This window comes from Melanostigma gelatinosum, assembly GCF_949748355.1.
Source record: "Melanostigma gelatinosum genome assembly, chromosome: 23".
Taxonomy (NCBI): Eukaryota; Metazoa; Chordata; class Actinopteri; order Perciformes; family Zoarcidae; genus Melanostigma; species Melanostigma gelatinosum.
The window spans coordinates 10578889-10599514 of NC_136656.1; the positions used below are offsets into that span (position 1 = coordinate 10578889).

Here is a 20626-nt window from a genome sequence, read left to right on the forward strand (position 1 = left end):
ATAATGACAAACATCAAGTCATCAACTCATTTCGTAAGTATTTAAGACTTTCTGTACATTCTCGAGGTAGTGTGTCGGCTCGCAGGACTGGATAATGACACATTTAAGCTGCCCCCTCTCCCACCTCCACCCATACACACACACACACACACACACACACACACACACACACACACACACACACACACACACACACACACACACACACACACACACACACACACACACACACACACACACACACACACACACACACACACACACACGCTCAGATCCCTCTCTTCATCTCAGCACTGCTGTGTGTGGTTTTCTCTTGCAGACCAAAGATAGACAGACAGACAATTAGATAGATGGAGACGGATGATGGATAGATAGACAGAGGGACAGCTAGATAGAAAGATAGACAGATAGATGGATAGATAGACAGACAGACATTGAGGATGAGAAAGGGAGACAAGCGATAGGAAGGGGGAGGAGGATGAGAGAGGGAATCAACAGATGCAGAAAGGACCAGAGGAGAATGGTGGATGAGGATGAGGCCTCTCTCAACACAGCGAGCCCTGCAGCACAGAATTACGACACATAGACTGGGCATCCACCCTGCATGTCTATTCGACTGAGATGAGACGGTTGTACAGTGTCCCCACGTGGGCTGCAGATGTCTGGTGTCTGTCTCTTGCAGTGGTACTTCCATATGCAGCCATTTAAAGTGATTTGAAGGCTGGATTATCATGCAGTTTTGAGTCATGATCCCAAGAGGATAAGCCCTTTCCATTTATTCTTCTTTACACTCTGAACTTTCCTTAAGAGACACTCTTTTTTTCCCCTACAGATCGTTTTCGACCCTCTACAGACACACATTTTAATCCAGTGATACATTATCTTTTACATCCTTACATAATTTCAGTTTGGTCCACATATATTCACGTCATAACAGCTTGAGTCATCTGGTGTGTCATGGTGGGCAACATCAGTGACGATTCATTAGCAATCGGTGCACAGAAATCATATAATAACGAGTTGGCGATGGAGAAGGGCCTCATTCACTGAGCCTGTGAAGGTGAGTTGTGCAGCGCAGAACATTTCAACATGCATGATGGTCCTGTGTGACAGCAACTACTCAACGAACACAGCAAGGAAACCATCTGTTTCTAGATCATCTCCTGAGATAACAGAGAGAGTCAGAGAATTCGAAGAGGGGGGAGGGAGGGATGGGAGTCAGGGGGAGATGTAAAGGAGGGAGGGATTGTTGCGAGCACATGTGGAGGGAAATGGGGAAGTGAGGCAGACAAAAAGTGAGAAGAGCAGACAGATAGACAGGCAAGAAGGAGGAACGAAACAGGTGGAGAGAGACGGGAGGAGGTGGGCAGAGGGGGTGAGGAAAGAAGTGGAAACGAGAGTGAGCTAAAGGGAGAGTGGGAGGGACACTCAGTTCTAAGAGATCGAAGAGAAACCGAGCGAGAAGAGGAAGGGAAGGAAAAGAGAGCGACGGAGTGACAAATGGAGAGGAAGAGGAGAGGGGAGGACAGAAAGAAGAGGAGGAGGATGAAAGGAGAGCTGAGAGGTGAAGAGAGGGAGGGCAGAGATGTAGCAGTTGTTCATTAGTGAGGATGTGTTAGGGACTGGAGGACTGAGCGAGAGGAGAGACAGTGGAATGGTGAGTTTCATGGACACTGACTAATGAGAGGAGGGAAGGAGGCGAGGGGAGGAGGTGGCAGGGGTGAAAATGAGACTGCACAGGGAGGAAGAGGAGAGGAGAGGGGGGGTGCTGTAGGTGAGCGAAGCGAAACTGCTTTAGCCTACTGTATCACCGTAGGGGGAGAGTGGGGGGAGGGGAAGAATTTGCACGTACGCACACACACTGTTGAAATTGAAAGCGACATGAGAGGAAGACGGCGAGAGAGGGAGAAGGGAAGGAGGAAGAGGAAAAGGAGGAGGGGTGAGGAAGGAGAGGAAGAGGGAAAGGAGGAGGGGTGCGGAAGGAGATGAAGAGGAGGAATGAGGGGAGGGAGGCAGGCAGAAAAGATAGAGTAGGAGTCATCACAGGAGAGAAAGAAAGTATAGGGGAGCAGTGAAGGGAGGGCGAGAGATATCAAGGAGGGGAGGAAAGCAGAGGAGGCAAAGGAAATGGATGGGGAGGAAGGAGGGAGGTAGGGGGAGAAAAAGACAGAGGAAGAACAAGGAGGAGAAACAAAAAAAACAGGCAGGGGGCACAGAGAGTGAGAGGAGAGTGGAAAGAGGGGGAGGAGGAGGAGGAGAATTAGGGCAGAGGGAGGGGAGTAGACGGCGAAAGTAGGAGAAGACAGGAGCAAACAGGGGGAGATGAAATAAAGAAGTATAGGGCGAGGAAAGGAGCAGGAAGCAGGACTGCGGAGGGGGAAAAGGGGGAGATGGAGGTGATGGAGATAAGGTGGGGAAATGAAGAGAACTGGGATGATGAGGAAGAGTTAGTGAAAATGAAGAGGAGGTGGTGATGCCAAAGAGAGAGACGAAGAGTGAAAGCTGGAGGAGTATGTAACAGGCTGTTACATGTCAGCAGCAGGCACGAGTAAAGGTAGCAGCAGGCTCTATGTGTGTGTGTTATTGTGTTTATTGCCAGCATCAGGTGTGAGGAATCCTGCTACACTGAAACAATCCCTATTCTACTCACACACACACGTTTGTGCACCCACACGTGCACGCAGCCAAACACACGTACACACATGGTGGCACAAGGCAGAACTATTTGAATTGCTCGACATTTAAAAAAAAAAAAAAAGGCCAAGTACATTGAGGCTATTCATCTGAGTCATTGTCCGTTGATGCATAAAGTCATGCACGCTCTTGAAGACACGTACGCGTACAGAATCACACACGCACACGCGCACTGTAGGTTGAGTTGTACCACTCTTTTGCCCTTTTCTCCAACATGCATACACCAGTGCAAGTCTGGACAGCCTGCCTCAGTACAGAGATGCACAGTTGACGAATCCCTCCGCCGACACACTGGCAAGTAGTCCCTAATTTATGGGATTTTGATAGATGTCAGATTAAGAGTCTATTACAGCTATTGTTTCTACAACATACAACCGCGCCGTCTTTCTCCTTCTATTTGAACGAGAATAACGTTGGATAACATTCAAAGTAGGAATTAGTAGGTAGGCAGTTATTAAAAGCTGATTCTTTTTCTAGACCCTTTAAGTACAACATGCTGCTGAATAAAACACGCTAGCGCGTCAAATTACGTGTTTCGTAACAAATTCTAAAATTAAGAGTGGTCTACACTTAATAGTTTCACGGGACTACTTTTTGTCAATCCACACGGCTGGTTGGGAGAGGCGAACGCATCGGGGCGGATGTCCACCTCACTTTTCCCCGGGTGTTGTCTGTCTCCCCTGCACACACACACACACACACACACACACTCTGCTTCCATCTATCCATGCTGTTCACTTCATTGTACTGACCGAGCTCATCAATTAGGCAAGAATTAGGCTGTTTTAGATGCGATACTTGTCCCTTTGCGCTTCGAAGAGGATTTACAAACCGCGGACAGAGGCGCAGAGAAGTTTCTGAGTGCGGCAAAGAGCGGAGAGAAGCGAAACACAGGTACGGTGTGACTGTTATCTCGACTTCCAACTATCGTCGTTACTAATGTAACGCGAGGGTACGAACCGCAAGCTAAGTGGCTAACGTTAGCGTCCCACCGACCAACTATAGGTCTGACTTCAGGTCGCACTTCGGAGAGGAGGAAAATGTCGCCTCATTTTGTGTTCTTCAGCCTCCACACATTACTTATGCCCGCTCAAACTGCTTATGTTTGCGGCTAAACGTAGCGCCAATTTGAGTTAAAATATTCATCCAGAAAGCGAGTTTTTTTGGTACTTGGTGCCAGCAGCAGACAGTAGCGCGAGGAGAAGTAAGCGTGCGGAAAACAAAAGGACTCCGAAGTCTGACACACAACACACACGACTGTTTAGGAAAGCTGTGAAAAAATATAGATTTAGCTCCAATAAAGCACCGGATGCGAATCCACCACCTCTTTGGTTTAATTAACCTCTTTTGGTATTGGTTTAATAATGATTTTTTTTTCTATTTAAAAAAAACAAAAGCAGGTTTAAAAGGATGCTTAAAAAGTAGTCCCCATACTAATATTATAATGTTCACGTTACCTTCACTAAAATACAATTCAGAAAATCCACTACAAGGGCACTTTAAACTTACTCTTGTGATCCGTGAGCACATTATTAGTCACTTTAGGAATGAGTCAAAAATGATGCGTCAAGGAGGACCAGATACTACACATTTAGGGATGATATAGAACAAATTTATATATATATATATATATGTGTGTATGTATATATATATATATATATATATATATATATATTCAAATAATAATTCGAGACTTTACCTTGAACTTGATAAACCATGTTTAGCAGTGTGTGTGTGTGTGTAGTGTGGATTGGTTATGTGTATGTGTGTCAGATGTCCAAATATTGAAAGTTAAGGAGCTGAGCCAGAAGTTCCTTGTGGTGGTGAGAAGTTGTGAAAATGACTTACTAAGCATAAGTAGGTGGTTGATGTTAACTATGTTTGGATGATGTGAGTTTCCAGTGAAGTTGGGAGAGGACAGCTGTTGTAGGCTTGAGGAGGGGAGGGGGCACCGGGAGACAGACAAAGACCCCCAGAGAGCCTCAGACACTCGTATTGTCTACCGGAGTAGTTTGGTAGATGTGAATCTCTCGGTTTGCAGAGATTGCCCCTCACCCTCTGCAGAAGTACCACCGGTCATGTTTAATGTGCCGAGACACGAGTCCACGTCGCCCGTCTGTAACTCCTAAAGCCCTAAAGCGCTTTGTTCTGGTCGCGGTTCAAGTTTGGACACCGGCGATGAAGTTGCCGATGTGATGATGATTTGGTGACAGAAAAGCGAATGTGAAGAGTGGGAGTGGCCATTGCGCCGTTTATGCCGTGGTCTGAGTAATATCTCGCTCTTTTGTGGGCGGGGGGTTTGGTTGGGTTACTTTGTGCTCTGTGGAGCCGTGTCCTGAGCTGACCGTCTAGTCTTTTGTGCTGCTGTGAGACTCGCTGGCCCGGAGACATAGAGATCAACACACAGAGAGAGAGAGATAATACGAGGCACGGCCACGCGATGAGATAGCACCGCGAGACTGTGGATGACACTTCAAATAAGAGTACCCTTCACGCAGGAGGGCTCTCGTGTCCACGTTGTTTTTCAGATGCTGCCACTTGTCAGCTGTGCTGTTGTGACGAAGAGGCCGACGTGTGTTTGTAATGGTTTGTGTGCTCGATATTTGTGATGCACAAGTTTTTATTTGGCCGACTAGAAATTATGTCAGACTAAAAATAGGACATCGTATTTTGGACATCTTAATAGCGAAATTGATTATGCGTGGACTGAATATGAGGTCAGACCAGGGCAAGAGCAAACTTCACTCGTTAGTCTTTTCACATACACAGGAGTGTTAATGATCAGGGGCTTTTTCTGGATTAATCAGTTACATCATTAATACAGCCCAAATTAACATGTATACAGCTTGTTTTGTTTAAGACAGGGGTCTCAAACTCATTTTCACTCCGGGCCACATCAGCATCATGGTCGGCCTCAAAGGGCCGGTTGTAAATGTAAGACTGTGTAAATGTAACTACTCCTAACATGTTGGTAAATAACTGTCTCTGCATTTGATTATTGTTTATTCAAGTGTAAAAATATTGTGCATGTAGTTATATAAATGTAAACATATATTTAAGCACATTTCTGTTATTATAACTTAAATCCTTTTAATTTAGGGTTAAGAAACCCACATTACTCTATCAAAGATCAAACTATTAAAGAAAATAGCAAAGACAAATATCAAACAAGTTATTACAATAACTTTGTTCAATGCTTAAAATCCTTTCAAGGGTGCGTTTGCACAATCCGACATGAAGTATTTCACGTGTTTTTAAAGCCACGTTTGAAGTAGTCTTCAATGTACTCACAATACATTTCCATTTCAAATGTACAGTAACCAGCCAAAGAGCTGCTTCTGTGTTTAAGTATCTCATCATTATGTCTTTCTATCATAGTTTTGACTTTCTATCTCATAACTTCGACTTTCTATCTCATAATTTCGACTATGGGGATATTTTTATTATCAATTCTAACTTTAAAAAAAAAAAGAATTTTAATTATTTTTTTTGTTGTGTTGGCGGATTCGCGGGCCACATAAAATGACGTGGCGGGCCGAATTCGGCCCGCGGGCCGGGAGTTTGAGACCCCTGCTTTAAGACGTTAAGAAGCTGAATCGAGGAATTATTCAACATTCTAGCTTGAAAACTGTCCTGAATGATGAATGGATGTGACAGCGATGCACCTGGCAGACCTGCCGGATCGATACCTCCGATTCTGACTCGCAGCCATTTCACCGACCTTGTCGAGAGGATTGGATATCGGCCATAAGCGAACAATTCACACAGATTGAATAAAAAGTCTTCGTCAGTCTGCATTCGCTTAGTTACGGCGGGCCGTCAGCTCAGTTGTGAGTGCCACACTATAACACATCCCGTTACCTTTACATAGAAACGACTCCATAGAGCTCAACACAGTAAAGTGGACAGATTTTAACTGGAAAAAAAGAGCTCTGGTATCTTAGCTCTAGTGTGTCTTAAACAAATAGTCTGGAGCCCTCTGTTCTGTTTGTGGGTGGTGCCTCCATGACAAGCATGTTCCTAATTAAGTGGAGTAATAAAGGCAGGCTTGAGTTAATCAGTTTGGGTCCTGTGATGATCAAAAAGAAGACGCGTCTGTGGATCGGGTGTTGAGGTGCTCTTGAGGTCAAGAAGATCAGAACGTGAGCCTAAAAGTCTTAAAAGATGTTTGACAGAATGTCTTAGGCCGATATCGCAGACCAAATGCAAATGAGTCGGGAACCTTTCACTCGTGGTGTTGAACGACCAGCGACCACGTCTACACTTCTGTCAGAGCAAATCAAACAGGAAGTCTCAGACTCTCGACTGGTTTCAACCAAGTCGTAGCTATTGAATGACATGAGGGTCAGGGAGAGATAGCTGGGAGCTGTTGAGTGTGAGTGAGTTTACAGTAAACCAGTGTTTGGAAAACAAACCCAGCTCAAGGGAACAGAACGGGATCGCTTCCAAGGTAGCAGCATACGGTGCTGTTCTACTTTACAAGACTGAGTTAGGTTTTTATAGGGTTTCTAGTGAAAACCAACAGCTGCCAACCCGCTATTGAAACAACACTTAAGTGATGGTTTAACGAGAGATTGAATTATACTTGAGACAGAAACTGTGTCTGTGTGTGTGTGTGTGTGTGTGTATGTGGGGGATATTTTACATGCGGGGTCTGTGTGTTTGTTGCAGCCATGCCCTCAGTGATGGAGCGCTCGGGGGCCGGGGTCCTGTCCAGGAGCAGAGCCAAGACCGTAACCAACGGCAACAGCCTACCACACTCCGAAGAGGAGAGCAGCGACGAAGAGCACGCTCACGGTAGAGACGCGCACATGCACACACACGCACACACGCACACACACACACACACTCTCCTGAAGTCTAATCTACTGACCTCATGTGAATTCAATGGGTTCGTGGGTGATTGAGCTGCTTGTTTTAAACAGTACAGTAGACACGCGTTGCCATTGTACAGATGCATCACGCCAGCTGTTCCGGTTGCATTCGTTGCATTGCTGCAGTGCTTCCTCAGTCCCTGCACACTGCTCCCCTCTGTCCTCCCCTCCTTCACCCTCGTCCCACACTTATCCATCCTTGTTATCCTCTGCCCACATACATCTTTCCTTCCTCCGTCCTCTTCCTCACCCACCGACTTCCTCACCCACCGATCTCTCCGTTATCTCACAAGGCACATTGATGAACAATATCTTATCAGATCAGACAGTTTAACTGGAATAGTTGGCGAGCGTTCAAAAAGCCACCACCCTAACATTATTGCAACGCCCACTTTCGTCTCGGCCTCCTCCAGTCGTCAACATCTCTTTCATCCATCTTTTTATTTTTTCCCTCATTTCTAGCCTCCTTTCATGCCCCTTCATTCCTTCCATCCAGTCTTCCTCCTTCCTTCCTCATCCGCCTTCCCCGTCTCCACCCATTTCTTCCCATCTCCTCCAGTTTCTCTCATCCTCGTCTCCTCCCTTCCTGTCCTCTCTCCCCGAGGGAATCGTAATCTGTCTCTTCCCCGCGCTGGTCTGCTTCCCTGCCTCACTCATAGTCTCTCTGCACTCCTCGTCTTCCTCCCTCTTTACCACGGCACAAATTACTTAATGTCTGCCATCCGCTCGCTGTCGTACCCCCCCCCCCCCCCCCCCCCCCCACACACACACACACACACATCTGTGTCTTGTCTGTATAACTGTCACTTAGGGATGAACATGCTGAAAATGTTATCGGCATAAAAATAGCACGCTTCAAGGTATTTATCACAATATATGCTATTTCTGTTCAATTTGAATTGTTGTCTTGTAAAGAGAGAGACACGATATGCTGCGATTCAACCAAACTGTTGAGAAACCCAAATGTTTGGAGCAATTAAGTGGAAGAAGAGAAGACGGACACACTCGGCAGTCTTTTTAAACCCATTAGAATCTCAATAGTTGATTAAAAGCGTTCTCCCCGAGTGTTTCTCACAGGCTGACGACTTAAGGACTGTTTGCTCTTTTGCAAAGTAACGGTATGTCCCCAGGGTTTCCCACACTGTTTCATAGTGGAGGTGCCCCACCAAGAGCGCCCCCAATAGAGGGCGTTTTGGTAAAATGTAATATTAGGCTCATTGACCATCTTCTTGTAACTACATTAATAGCGAGATGTAGTTACTCCTGCAACTTCTTGGGAAATCTACGGGAATATTCGTCCCCCATCCTCTTCTGTCTCTGCAGCTCTACCCTTCCTTCTGGGAAATAGAAACTCACATTTGTCTTGTGTGTCTCTCTCTTTCTCTACAGACAGCATGATCAGAGTGGGAGGAGACTACCAGGCTCAGATACCAGAGTTCAAACCGGGTAAGCTGAGAGAGGAAAGGAAGGTTAATAGATGGAGGGAGGAAATCAGAGCTGAGAAGGAGACCTAGAGGTGAGGACATTGAGATGGATGAAGGAGGGGAATACAGATGATGAGGGAAGTCGAGGTAAAATGACCAGTTACCAGCTTCCCTGCTCTCCAGGACACGGAGACATGTGGCAGAGGTTGTCCTTGCTCAGTGTGGATTGTCAGGTTTACAGAGATGCCCAAAGTATCTGTGGTACCTTGAGGGGCTTCAAATGTAAAGTTGAGGTTTTAAAAGTTAGAAAATGTGTTAAATAATTAGAATCACCAATGACGCCGTGCAGCGAAAGGTTTCTTTTGAGAGTGGTGACTTTGTATAACAAACAAAAGGATTAGCTCTGCAATATTCAAGCCTTTTATTCATCATATCTGCTTTAGTAAACGCGGCTGGGCGTTCAATAATTGTGTCAGAACAGTTTGTAGCGATTCAGTGTAAAGCTAGTGTGTTAGCCTGTTTTTTGTTTGAATAGTTTTTCATGAGGAATGAAAAGCTTTAAATATTCTGACATGGGGCTCATTGAAACGGCCCGATGTGTTGGTGTAGATGTAAAGTGGCTGAACACGGAAAACAATCACCGTAGATTAGGGAAGAAGCAGGCAAACGTTTAAACTCGTTTAGCGTCTGCATTTTGGCAAAACACAGGTGTTGAATTCCCAAAACGACTGACAAGCCACCGCCTCCCCGTGTTTCTTGCTGATGAAGAGGAAGACAAAGATGGAGCCCAGACAGGAGAAAACATGCAAATGAGAGGGAGGAAGAAAGTAGGAGTTCATATGAAGTTTGATCGGGCAGAGAGAGATTCAAATACATGTATAACCTCAAATAACATATGGATTTAAATGCCTAATCTGTTTACTTTGTGTTAAAACAATTCAAAACGTGTTTGTTTTCCTCACCAGACAGTCCAGCCCGCTACAATGAGAAGGACCAGAGGAGCATGTTGGTCTGGTGTCCCAACAGTCAACTTTCTGATGCAATGTGTAAGCCACGCACGCACGCACGCACGCACGCACGCACGCACGCACGCACGCACGCACGCACGCACGCACGCACGCACGCACGCACGCACGCACGCACGCACGCACGCACGCACGCACGCACGCACGCACGCACGCACGCACGCCTCTCTGCTGGTGCAAGCTTAACAAAGTCACCTTCAGTTTAATGGCTACATGCTGACTAGAGAATAGCAGTTACAACTTTCATGCTCTGTGTTTTCTCCTGTGCACTCGTTTTCTCTCTCTTTCATTTTTTCCTTGTTCTCTCTAACTTGTTTCCCGATCCATCTCTCTCCTCCACACTGTTGTGTTTTTTTTTCTCCTCCTTTCTTGCTCTACATCTCTTCACTTTGTAACCCATTCTTCTCTCCTCCTCCCCCAGTGGACGAGTACATCTTCATGGCTAAAGAGAAACATGGATACAACATGGAGCAGGTACGGCAGACTGATAATTTCATGATCAACATGCGTAAATGATCTTTCTCTCATCACTGTCCCTGCTTGTCTGTCCCCGTCCTCCCACTCAGGCTCTGGGCATGTTACTGTGGCACAAACACGACGTGGAGCGCTCCCTTGCCGACCTGGCAAACTTCACCCCCTTCCCAGATGAGTGGACAGTGGAGGACAAAGTGCTGTTTGAGCAGGCCTTCAGCTTCCACGGCAAGAGCTTCCACCGCATCCAGCAGATGGTGAGAGACTGGGGGAACACAAGCACACGCGCACACACAGAATATTTTGTACAGAATTCAGTGCAATTTTCAAACACACTTTCAATATTTCATACTACATTTTTTTTTTTATTCCTGTATTGTTGTTGCGTAGCTTCCTGACAAGCTGATCTCCAGCCTCGTGAAGTACTACTACAGCTGGAAGAAGACCAGGACCAGGACCTCAGTCATGGACCGACAGGCCAGGAGGCTGATCAGCAAGAGAGAGAAAGAAGATAGGTAAGAGACACCATGAAACTTTAATGGTCACCCGAAGGGAGCGACAGAATGAGGGGGGGAATGAATATTGGCGGAAGGGCTGAGCAGGAAGGAAACACAGGTTCTCAGCAACTACTCCTCTGAGAAGTGACATTTACAAAGCTCCATTGTTGAATGACACTCATAAGCATGTCGTCCTGGGTAACGAGAGCCTCGTGAATACCAATGAGGTACTTTGATATGACTCGTCATTTTCTGTTGACATTCTCGAGCATTTTGGATATATTTTTGATGAAATTGAGACAATGGGCAGGAGATGATACTCAACCATGGGTGTGGATAGTTATTTATTTTTTTTACTTGTTCTAGTAATGATGAGGTAGAGGAAGGAGACCCTGGCAGTGACAGTGACTTTGAGATTGACACCAAGAAAGAGGTGAGAAATATAAAACCTAATCGTGTATGTGTGTGTGTATGTACAGGCTTATGTAAACTTTTGTGTGTTTTATTAGTCATGACTTGCCTGAGGAAATCAGCCGAGCCAAATCGCCTTCTCTATCCTTCAATTCCAACTTCATTTATTATACATAAACTGAACGCTGCCTCCTTCATTTTATTATTCATTTCAAAGGCATCATTCTGACAGAACCAGATTTTCTAATATTTGTGTTTATTCTCGGCGAACACAGGCGGTGAAACAAAACCCCAACAACGCCAACTCCGACAAGGCGGCCCCCAGTCGCTCTGGGCCGGTGAAGAAGGAAAACCTCGGCGCTCAGTACCGCCACCACCCGCTCAGAGCCCGCCGCAGGCCACCCAAAGGCATGTACCTGCAGCAGGGAGACATCAGGTCGGTGTCGGCCTCCCATGATTCCGGGGTGCTGACTTTACGGCAGCTGGACACACAGTTGGTGTCACTCAAGAGACAGGTGTGTACTTTTAATCTAACCTGACATTGCATCTTTCGGCGTCTGTGCGTTTTTAGTTCCGTTAGCCGTTAGCTTTGTTAGCCAAACACACCACAGGACTCTGCTGACCACGGCAGCTAACAGCTAACTAGCTCTCTTCCTACTGGCATAAGAAGACGCGCTCAGTTATAGTCGGCTCGATTCAGTTTGTCAGACAGACAGAAATGCGCACACACTCACTCACGACCTTCTAGAGGTAGTTTCAAGGAACACAACAGGATTTAATGTTCCTAGAACTATGTATCTGCCAATAAAGGTGACAGTTTAACACCTCCTCCAAAGCTTTATGGTGCAACAATATATTAATGAATTGTCACCTTTTTATGTGACAACTACAATGAATTCAGTCTTTTTGTTTTTTACAAGCAGCTTCCGTAATATAACTGTTCATCATTTGACACTGCAGCTGCATGTTTAAGTAACAGAAGCCTCTTTGTGTATGTGCAACTAACCAATAAAACGACTACACTGTCTCCTCGCTCTCTCTTCTTCTACACTTTCTCTCTCAGGTCCAGTCTATTAAACAGAACAACAGTAGTTTAAAGCAGAGCTTAAATGAAGGTGTTGACACTTTAAAACCCGCTGAGGTAAATCTTTTTTTATTCTACAGCTTCCTTTTTTCCACTCCTTTCTTTTACAGCGTCCCTCCTTTACATCCTTCATCTATCCCCTCTTTGATTTCTGTTTCCTACGCGTACTCGCTCTTCTTCATCTCTGATCTCTCTTCAGTGTCTTTCTCCTCTCGCATGTGTTCACTCTGCCCTTCCTCAACTCCCCCAAGATATCATTTCACCCCTTGTGGGACTGAGATTAGTTTTAATCTGCCCTTTTCTCTCTTGCTGTCATTTTCACGCCTCCTGTTTTCTTCTCTTTCTTCCCACCTCCCTCTCTCACACTCTCCCCCCCCCCTCTCTCTCCCTCAGCCTGTCCCTAAAATGAACTCTCGTTGGACCTCAGAGGAGCAGCTACTGGCTGTGCAGGGTGAGTAAAGGCTGCAGCATCATCCTCCTCTCCTCTTACAGAGTCACCTCATGTTGTTGACATTCATATTTTCCACAAACAGGAACTGCATGTGTCGGTACTGTAGAGTCACCGCACGACATATATCTCCTGAAAAAAAGATCAAATAGGCATCTTTACATTTCTAAGTTACCCCTCTGCTTGGGTTGACTTTAATTACTGGGGCTTGTGTCCATAATCACTACTTGCTCTAAGACAGAACTCTAGACAGAAAAACACAACTGTCAGATAAAAAGGCCTGGTTTGTGTTGGAAATATTGGATTTACCTTTTTATTTTACCATCTGACATGATGCGTTTGTTTTCATAATAAATTGTACTGCCTTTATAGTTTGATGCAACGGCGATAGGAGTGATTGGGAGTCAGATCCCAGCTGGGATTTTAAGTGAATTAAAGTTCCGGGAGAAGTAAAGCAGCTACTGTTCCACATCAGTACACTAGTATCGCTCCAGCTCCTCATCAATTAAAGAGAGCGTTGTGTTATCGAGGATCGCTCACTGAGTTATTCATTAAGAGGATTCACGGCTGATGAGGTTGTTTGTTTGTTGGTACGGACACAGAGCTCTGCATAAATGGGTGTTAAGTCCTGAACGGCTGAATCAGATGCATTTTGAAGTAAGTAGGAACCAAGCAGCTGCTGTCAGCGTGCCTTTGAGCAAAGCGTTTAACCCCCCATTGGCCGCAGCTGTGTAATGCAGAGGCTGAAACACATGAATGCGTGTCTGATATGAGTGGATGAAGCGCAGAGTGCACTCAGCCAGCCAACCTCAGTGAAGGTTAACAGGAAACACACATCAAGCCGTTCACTCCAGTCTCTTCCTCTCTCTCTCTCTCTCTCTCACAGCTATCCGTCGCTATGGTAAAGACTTTGCAGCCATCGCTGAGGTGATCGGGACCAAGACACCAGCTCAGGTGAGCTTCCTCTTTCATCTCTTACTGTGACCTCATTCCACCCAGTAGTTTACTCTGTGAGGAAGCCCATCAGCTTGTCATCTCTTTTCTCATCCCCGTCTAGATAAGCATTTTTATTTTATAGGATAACTATAATCTTCGTTATTCCTCCTTTCGTTTGTCTACTGACCTCGAGTCCCCGCATCCTTTTGTTCGCCATTTCCTCTCCAACTCTCGCCATTTTTATCCAGGTGAGTTCGTTCTTCGTGAGCTACCGGCGCAGGTTCAACCTGGACGAGGTGCTGAGGGAGTGGGCGGCCGAGCAGGTGGCCACCAGCCGAGACCAGAGAGACCCGAGGAGGGGCGGCGAGGACATGGCCGCCGCAACAGATGGAGCCGCTGGGGACGAGGTGAGCCCCGTAAAGGACACCTGAAGTTATTCAGAGCTTCTAACCTTGCTGGTTTTAGTACCAGATTTGATTGAGTGTCCTTGGTGTCATTAACTGGACCATCAACTTAATGCTTAGTCACACAATCCACGTGTCAGCGTTTTCAGAGCTTAAAATGCTTGTTGGTGACTGAGGTGGATCCAATGGGTGGAATCCATCTTAGAGTATATACACAACAGAAGGAGCAGGCTATGATTGCGTCTCCTCTTCATCATAGAGCAAACATGCCATCTGTCTCTATTCTCTCTCCACCTCCTCCGTCTTCTCACAACTGTTTCTCCTTCCCTCACTTCATCCTCTGTCTGCCTCCTCCTCCCCCCCTTAGGTCAAGATGGAGGACTCTCCCTCAGACATCACCGGTGGCTCCTCTCCTCCCTCCTCCACCCAGAGCGCCTCCTCCCTCTCCCAGCCTCCTCCATTGCTGCGCCCCGCGCCGCCCTCGGCTCCCCCCAGCCTCCTCCGTCAGCCCCCTCCCCTGCAGACGCGCCCGCTCCAGAACCGAGCGCCCCACAACCACCCTCCGCCTCCGCTCATCCGGCCCGCGGTGACCACCTCGTCGTCCTCCACCGGGAGCTCCAGCCTCCGGGCGTCTCCTCCCAGCTCCTCCTCTGCTGCAGGGCAGATGCCCCCGTCGCTGGTCGGGCTCAAGGTGGAGCAGCCCAGCTCTCATTGATGTATATACACACATACACGTATTACTATAGGAATAGAAACACACACAAATTAGCATGAAAACAAACACGATGCTTTCTCTTCATCCTGTAACTCCATCACTCAGTCTTTGTTCGTGGGACCATCACACATCACCACACGATCCATTGGACACGCTCAGGTCCCCGGGGTGACATCACAACTCTTAAAATCCCCCCCCCCCGCAGGTCCAATAAGAAAGGCAGTGGCCTGAAGCCCCTTTACTGTACTAACAAACACCTACCTCCAGACCATCGCTCTCGCTCTCTCTCACTCTCTCACACACACGCTAGGAACTCAAAACAAACACTACCTGCACACTTCTGAACACAAAAAGAAACATTGGATTGTCGAGCTGTTGAAGAAAACCCACCTGCTCGTTTCCATGGCAACTACTGAACATCTGGATTGCGGTTGCACACACACACTATATATATATATCTTTACTGTAGGTTCCACTGGGCAGGTATTGAGTCATCCAAACAACCTTCAGAAAAATCAAATAAAGCAAGAAAAGACGAGAACCACAGAAGAAGAGTTCCCCCTCATGTGAGTCAAACCTGCTCCTCCTGAGAGGAGGAAGTCATCCAGAAGGATGACGCTGACGTGAAGAAACGGGCCTCTTCCTTTTGAGCTTTGCTTTAAAACTTGGACCCTCAGGAGTGAAAAAGGTACTTTTGCAAACGGAAGCAGAGCTTTGTGCTCAAAGCGGTGCAGTTTACTGATGCAGCTTTTAGTAGTTGAAGCTGTTTTGCTCCGAAATGGGAGAAACTGAAGAGCAGGAGATCCCGTCTCCCTCGTCTCTCATAACCATGTATTACTAGTATTAACTGGAGTGATGTTCCCCCTTTTTTTGACTAGACTTTTAAAGTGAGCCCTAGGCCGGCAGGTAGTTATTGTAAGTGGTTTAGATCGTGCATACTTTATTATTATGATTATTGACTCAGCACTAAGGAGAATGAGAGCCGTTCAAGACATTTGCCACAGCTTGTTCTTTACTGCTAGCTGTCCATTACTGTTGAAGAATGTTTTCAGCAGTCAACCGCTAACACTGGCCTCTGTGGAAACCGTGTGTAGAGGACAGACTCTTGGAGCTGGTTTACAAAGGGAAGGTGACGCCTGACCTCACATATAACCTGATACCGAAAAGTACAATGTTCTGCCAAAGTCTGCTCTTGCTTTAAAAGCTCACCGTTCCACAGAATTCCCACGTCTCCAATTAGCTGTTGAGTGTGTTTGACACGTTACCGTGTTGGCTTGCTTCCTACATGTTAGAAACAGGACAGATAGTCAAACAAAAAAGGTGTTTCAAGGATTAATTAGGCTTTTTTGGGAGCTGAGAATATTCATACCACTCCCGGTCTGAGGTAAATGTGAAGGTACCACCAGCAGCCGGCTAACTTAGCTTAGCACAAAGACTAGATGAAGGAAAACTGTGAGCATGGCTCTCTCCTTAAAGGTGAGCAGCCCACTGATTAACACGTCGGACACTGTTTGAATGCGTAGAAGATGTAATCGTCCCTCTGCAAGACGGAATGAGATTACCAAAATCTGTCGGCCTCTGTTCTAGTTGGTATATCTCTGAGGTGACATCAGGCAGCCTCATGAACGAATGATAATCTGCTGTGTCACCTGGCAGACAGTCCCGTGCTGCATCTTCATAGTCAGGCCGACTGCATCGCTGCCTTGGTAAGCAGATCACAGGTCGTGCGTATTAAACTGTTCAGTGCTTCTCCGCTGCGTTCGGTTCACTGGAATCAAAGCGGTCCGTCACTACGTTCGGCTTTAAAGTTGCTTTGTTTCAGCGTGGAGTTTTTTTTCTTAACTGTTCCTTCCTCCAAAAAAAACAGCTCGTGTGTACTGTATGTGAGAAGTTGTTTACATTGTGGAAACTGAACTGTTTGTTTGACAAATTTTTTTTTTGTTTAAATAAAGAAATGACCAAATAGTCCAGCGTTAAAGCGGTTCATCCACACACACACACACAAACCATCTGAGAGGTTAGGGGCGTGGGTCTGAGGACACGAGCTAGGGGCCCCAGAACCGTTGCAGTGTTACCTGCTGGTTCAGTACGATCACATTGCCTCGATGCTGTAGAACTACATTATCCTCCACATCAACTGCTGTCACAAATGTGACATTACAATTAAACAAAATGTACTTGCGTATCACAATCCTTTGATCCTCAGGAATACTTACCAGTTGTGACTTCCACACCTGCAAAGGAAACCGTTAACGCACACTTCTGCTCGTGGAGTGTGTCCATCCTTTTCTAAAGCTGTTGGTTAAAATGTGTTGTCCAGTCGTCTTTACAGTTTTAAAGCTGTATTACACTTAAGAGGGGAGTGACATTTAAAACTATTTTACAGTAAACATCTTCACATGCTGAGCTTATTAAAAACCTTGTTGGGCAGAATGGAAGTTTTGTAAACAGGGAAACCATTGCCCCTGCTGCTCAGTTAGCCGTTGGGACTGCTTCCAATAGCAAGTATGGATCAGATGTGCGTGAATGTCAATAAAATGGAATTATCATCAACTTCATGAAACTGCTGAGGATGACCATGCAATATGACAGAGCTCCAGCTACTAAATGGACCTTGTGAACTACGGGGCTGGAAGAGCATTTATCTTGCTTTTCTCATTATGGAGTTCAGAGGCAGATTATCATTATATCATTGTTTTTATTACTATCATTGTAATTTTTCATCATTTTGTCTTTGCACAAAAAAAAACAAATAATACATTTTGCAGGAGCTGATCACCCCTCCCAACCCCAAACCCACCACTACAGTTACAGTTTGCTCAAAACACATTTTAAATCAATGTAAATTACAGCAATGTAAAACAAAATAATGTAAATAAAATCAACCCTGAAAGAGATAATATAACAGCAACAGCCAGAATAATAATTTGAATCCAATACCCAGCACCTTAATACATGAATCAACTTTGAAAGAAAAATCTGACGTATTAAAAACTGAAAGAAAAATAACGAAAGAAAAGTTAGGTACAACCAGCTGACGGGACGCAGCATCATCCCCATCGCCTCCTTTCTCTGACCCCGCCCGTGCGTGTGTGTGTTTCTTCTGCGTTGACAAAATGGAGCATCAACGCAAAGCGAGAGAAAGGAAGTGACGTCTTCTGGTTTGTGGTTTTGAACGTGAACATGTGCTCTGATACGAGAGCGTTTTGGCGAAGAAGGTTTTTCCTGCTTTCTCTTTCTGCTTCAAGCCAGTCTGGACCGATAAGGCCTTTGAACAAAAACAACAGACACATGAAAAGAAAATGGCCAAAAACTTGGACGCAGTAGTCGTCGCCACCACTATCATCATCATCCTTAAATACACTGATAACTGCCGTCTGCGGGGGGGGGGGGGGGGGGGGGGGTTTGTGTTTAATCCGATACACTGAGTTGTGTGCTAAGGGTGCACTACACCGAAAAAGGCAGCAATGATATGATCTGACATGACCCTTCACCCCCCCTCCCAAAAAAAACTAAATGACATCTGTACAAACCCCCAAAACTTCCAACGACACAAAAAAATATATTATCAAATCAAAAGTAGAAGAAGAAAAATAATTCACCATTCGTCGATTCTTTTTTTTTTTTCCTCCAGTGATCGTTTATAATACACACACACACACACACACACAAACTGTTGTGTAGCAGAGAGCGTGTGTGTGTGTGTGTGTGGGGGAGAAACGGGGACAACAAATGCGTTGGTTCAGGGTTGACATTCTGGATATGAAGGCGTGATGCCAACCGAAGTGATACCAACATTAAGGAAAACAAAAATACAAATAAATCATTCAAGCATTTATGTGCTGACAACAAAAACAAACCCCAAATCTACAATGAAAGACAACATAAAAACCCATCAACAACCCCGTCCACGAGCCTCCCCAGTGTCCCTCTTTTCCAGTGCACAACTCTTTTTCTTAAAAGCCATAAAAGAAGAAACTAAATTAAAAAAAAAAAAAAAAAGTACAGACTTGAAACCACCTTGAAGCCCGTACGGTCGACGACGTCATCATCAAGTCTGACTGGACTCCTCAGACTTGATGGCGTGAGAGGAGAGGGAGGAAAAAAAAAAGGGAGTGAAGAGGCAAACAAGATGGATGTGTTTGTGCTGAGTTGAGTTTGAAATTAGATGGAGAGAGGGTGCTGAAGAGTGAGTGTGTGAGGGGTGAGGAGGAGGAGGAGGAGGGAGGTGGTGGGAGGATGGATCAGGTGGATTGTTAAAAGTTCCTTTTTGTGTGGGAGGGGAAGCTTGGGTGGGCGAGTGGAGAGGGTCCTTTAACCAACAGCCAAAAATCCATCAATCTGTAAGTGTGTGTGTGTGTGTGTGTGTGTGTGTGTGTGTGTGTGTGTGTGTGTGTGTGTGTGTGTGTGTGAGAGAGAGAGCGAGACAGTGGGCTTCAGCAATCAAAGTCCTGGCTCAGTTGGAGTCCATTACGTGTTGGAGGAGGATCAGAACAAATTTAATCAGAACTCCAGCAAAATAAAGCTCCGAACTTCCTGTCACTCATTGCCACGTGTTGAGAGTCAGAGAGAAAGTAGAATTTTGTTTTTTCCAGCAAATCCTCCACCCTTTTTATCCTCCATCCATCCCCAATTCTTTACCCGGGTCCCCCCCCCCCCATCCCAAAAAAAAGAGAGACCTGGCAGCAGGACCGTTCCGACAAACTGAATAAATAGCAGGAAGAAGGGACAGGAGTGGTCAGAGCGATCAAAAGTGTGACGACTAAAAAACAGAGAGCAGATCGAACATGCAGAAGAGTGGAACGTCTAAGTAGAACGTGAGAAAAAAAAAAAACCAGCAGGGAAGAGAGAAGACCTCGGTCTATAAGTACTTCACAACTCAGAGGAAATCAACTCAGAGCTTCTAAAGGCGGGGCCTCGGGAACTTAAGGAACAAAACTCCTAGAAAAGAAACGGTTCCTCGTCTCAGAGAAGCAACAGCCCTACTTCAGACCTCTGTCCACATAACAGTCGTGTTATGTTTTTTAAAGTGATCCCCACCCTTTAGCTTAACTCCACACTGCCCCCCCCCACACCTCGCTTATAGCATCATCCTCATCCCCACCATCGCCTCCCACCTCCACGCTTTAATCTCATCCCTCCCCGCGGCTCCTCCGCACTCACAGTTTGAGCTCGTTGGCGATCTTTGAGGCAATGTTCTTGAAGGCGATGGATGTGCCCGAGATCCGCTTGAAGCGCACGCCGTTGAGGGAGAGCCGCGGCAGCTTGCACACCTCCATCTCCCACTGGACGAAGTCGTCGCGCGCCGGGTTGCCCGACACGCACAGCAGCATGTAGCGCTCGCGCAGCTCGTACTCGCAGCTGTTGGAGTCGAGGACCTTGCGGATCTCGCGCATCATCTCCATGGGCTCCATGGACGACGTGGTCTTCATGGACCAGGTGAAGCGGAGCGAGCGCGGCTTGGTCGGGTCCTTCTGGCCGCCGATGGCTGGAGGGGTGCCGGTGCCGCCTGAGAGGAAGGGGGGGGGGGGGGGGGGGAGAAGAGAGAAAGGAAACTTCTGTCACCGACGAAGACGTTGTGGAAAGATGGAAGATCCCGTCTGCTACATACAGTCGGAGGACTCTTGAGAGCCGTTATGAGGA

At 46.3% G+C, this 20626-nt stretch overlaps 2 protein-coding genes across 4 annotated transcripts in view; one reads left to right on the plus strand and one right to left on the minus strand.

Moving 5' to 3' along the window:
• Positions 1 to 7367: 7367 nt before the first annotated feature.
• rcor2 (REST corepressor 2) lies at positions 7368 to 15776 on the plus strand (the record flags this gene model as incomplete). Its single annotated transcript, XM_079295764.1, has 13 exons — positions 7368 to 7491; positions 8958 to 9014; positions 9958 to 10038; positions 10439 to 10491; positions 10584 to 10745; positions 10879 to 11003; positions 11352 to 11418; positions 11672 to 11911; positions 12460 to 12537; positions 12874 to 12931; positions 13815 to 13882; positions 14113 to 14271; positions 14636 to 15776. The coding sequence occupies 13 exons, from the start codon at positions 7368 to 7370 to the stop codon at positions 14981 to 14983; spliced, it is 1620 nt and encodes a 539-aa protein (XP_079151890.1). The 3' UTR covers positions 14984 to 15776.
• Positions 15777 to 17786: 2010 nt separating this feature from the next.
• mark2b (MAP/microtubule affinity-regulating kinase 2b) overlaps positions 17787 to 20626 on the minus strand; it is a 42619-nt gene continuing 39779 nt past the window's right edge. For all 3 annotated transcript variants that reach the window (XM_079295635.1, XM_079295634.1, XM_079295633.1), the window contains one exon: positions 17787 to 20492. In XM_079295635.1, the coding sequence (XP_079151761.1) occupies positions 20143 to 20492 (350 nt within the window). In that variant the 3' untranslated portion in view covers positions 17787 to 20142. The remainder of the gene's footprint in view (positions 20493 to 20626) is intronic.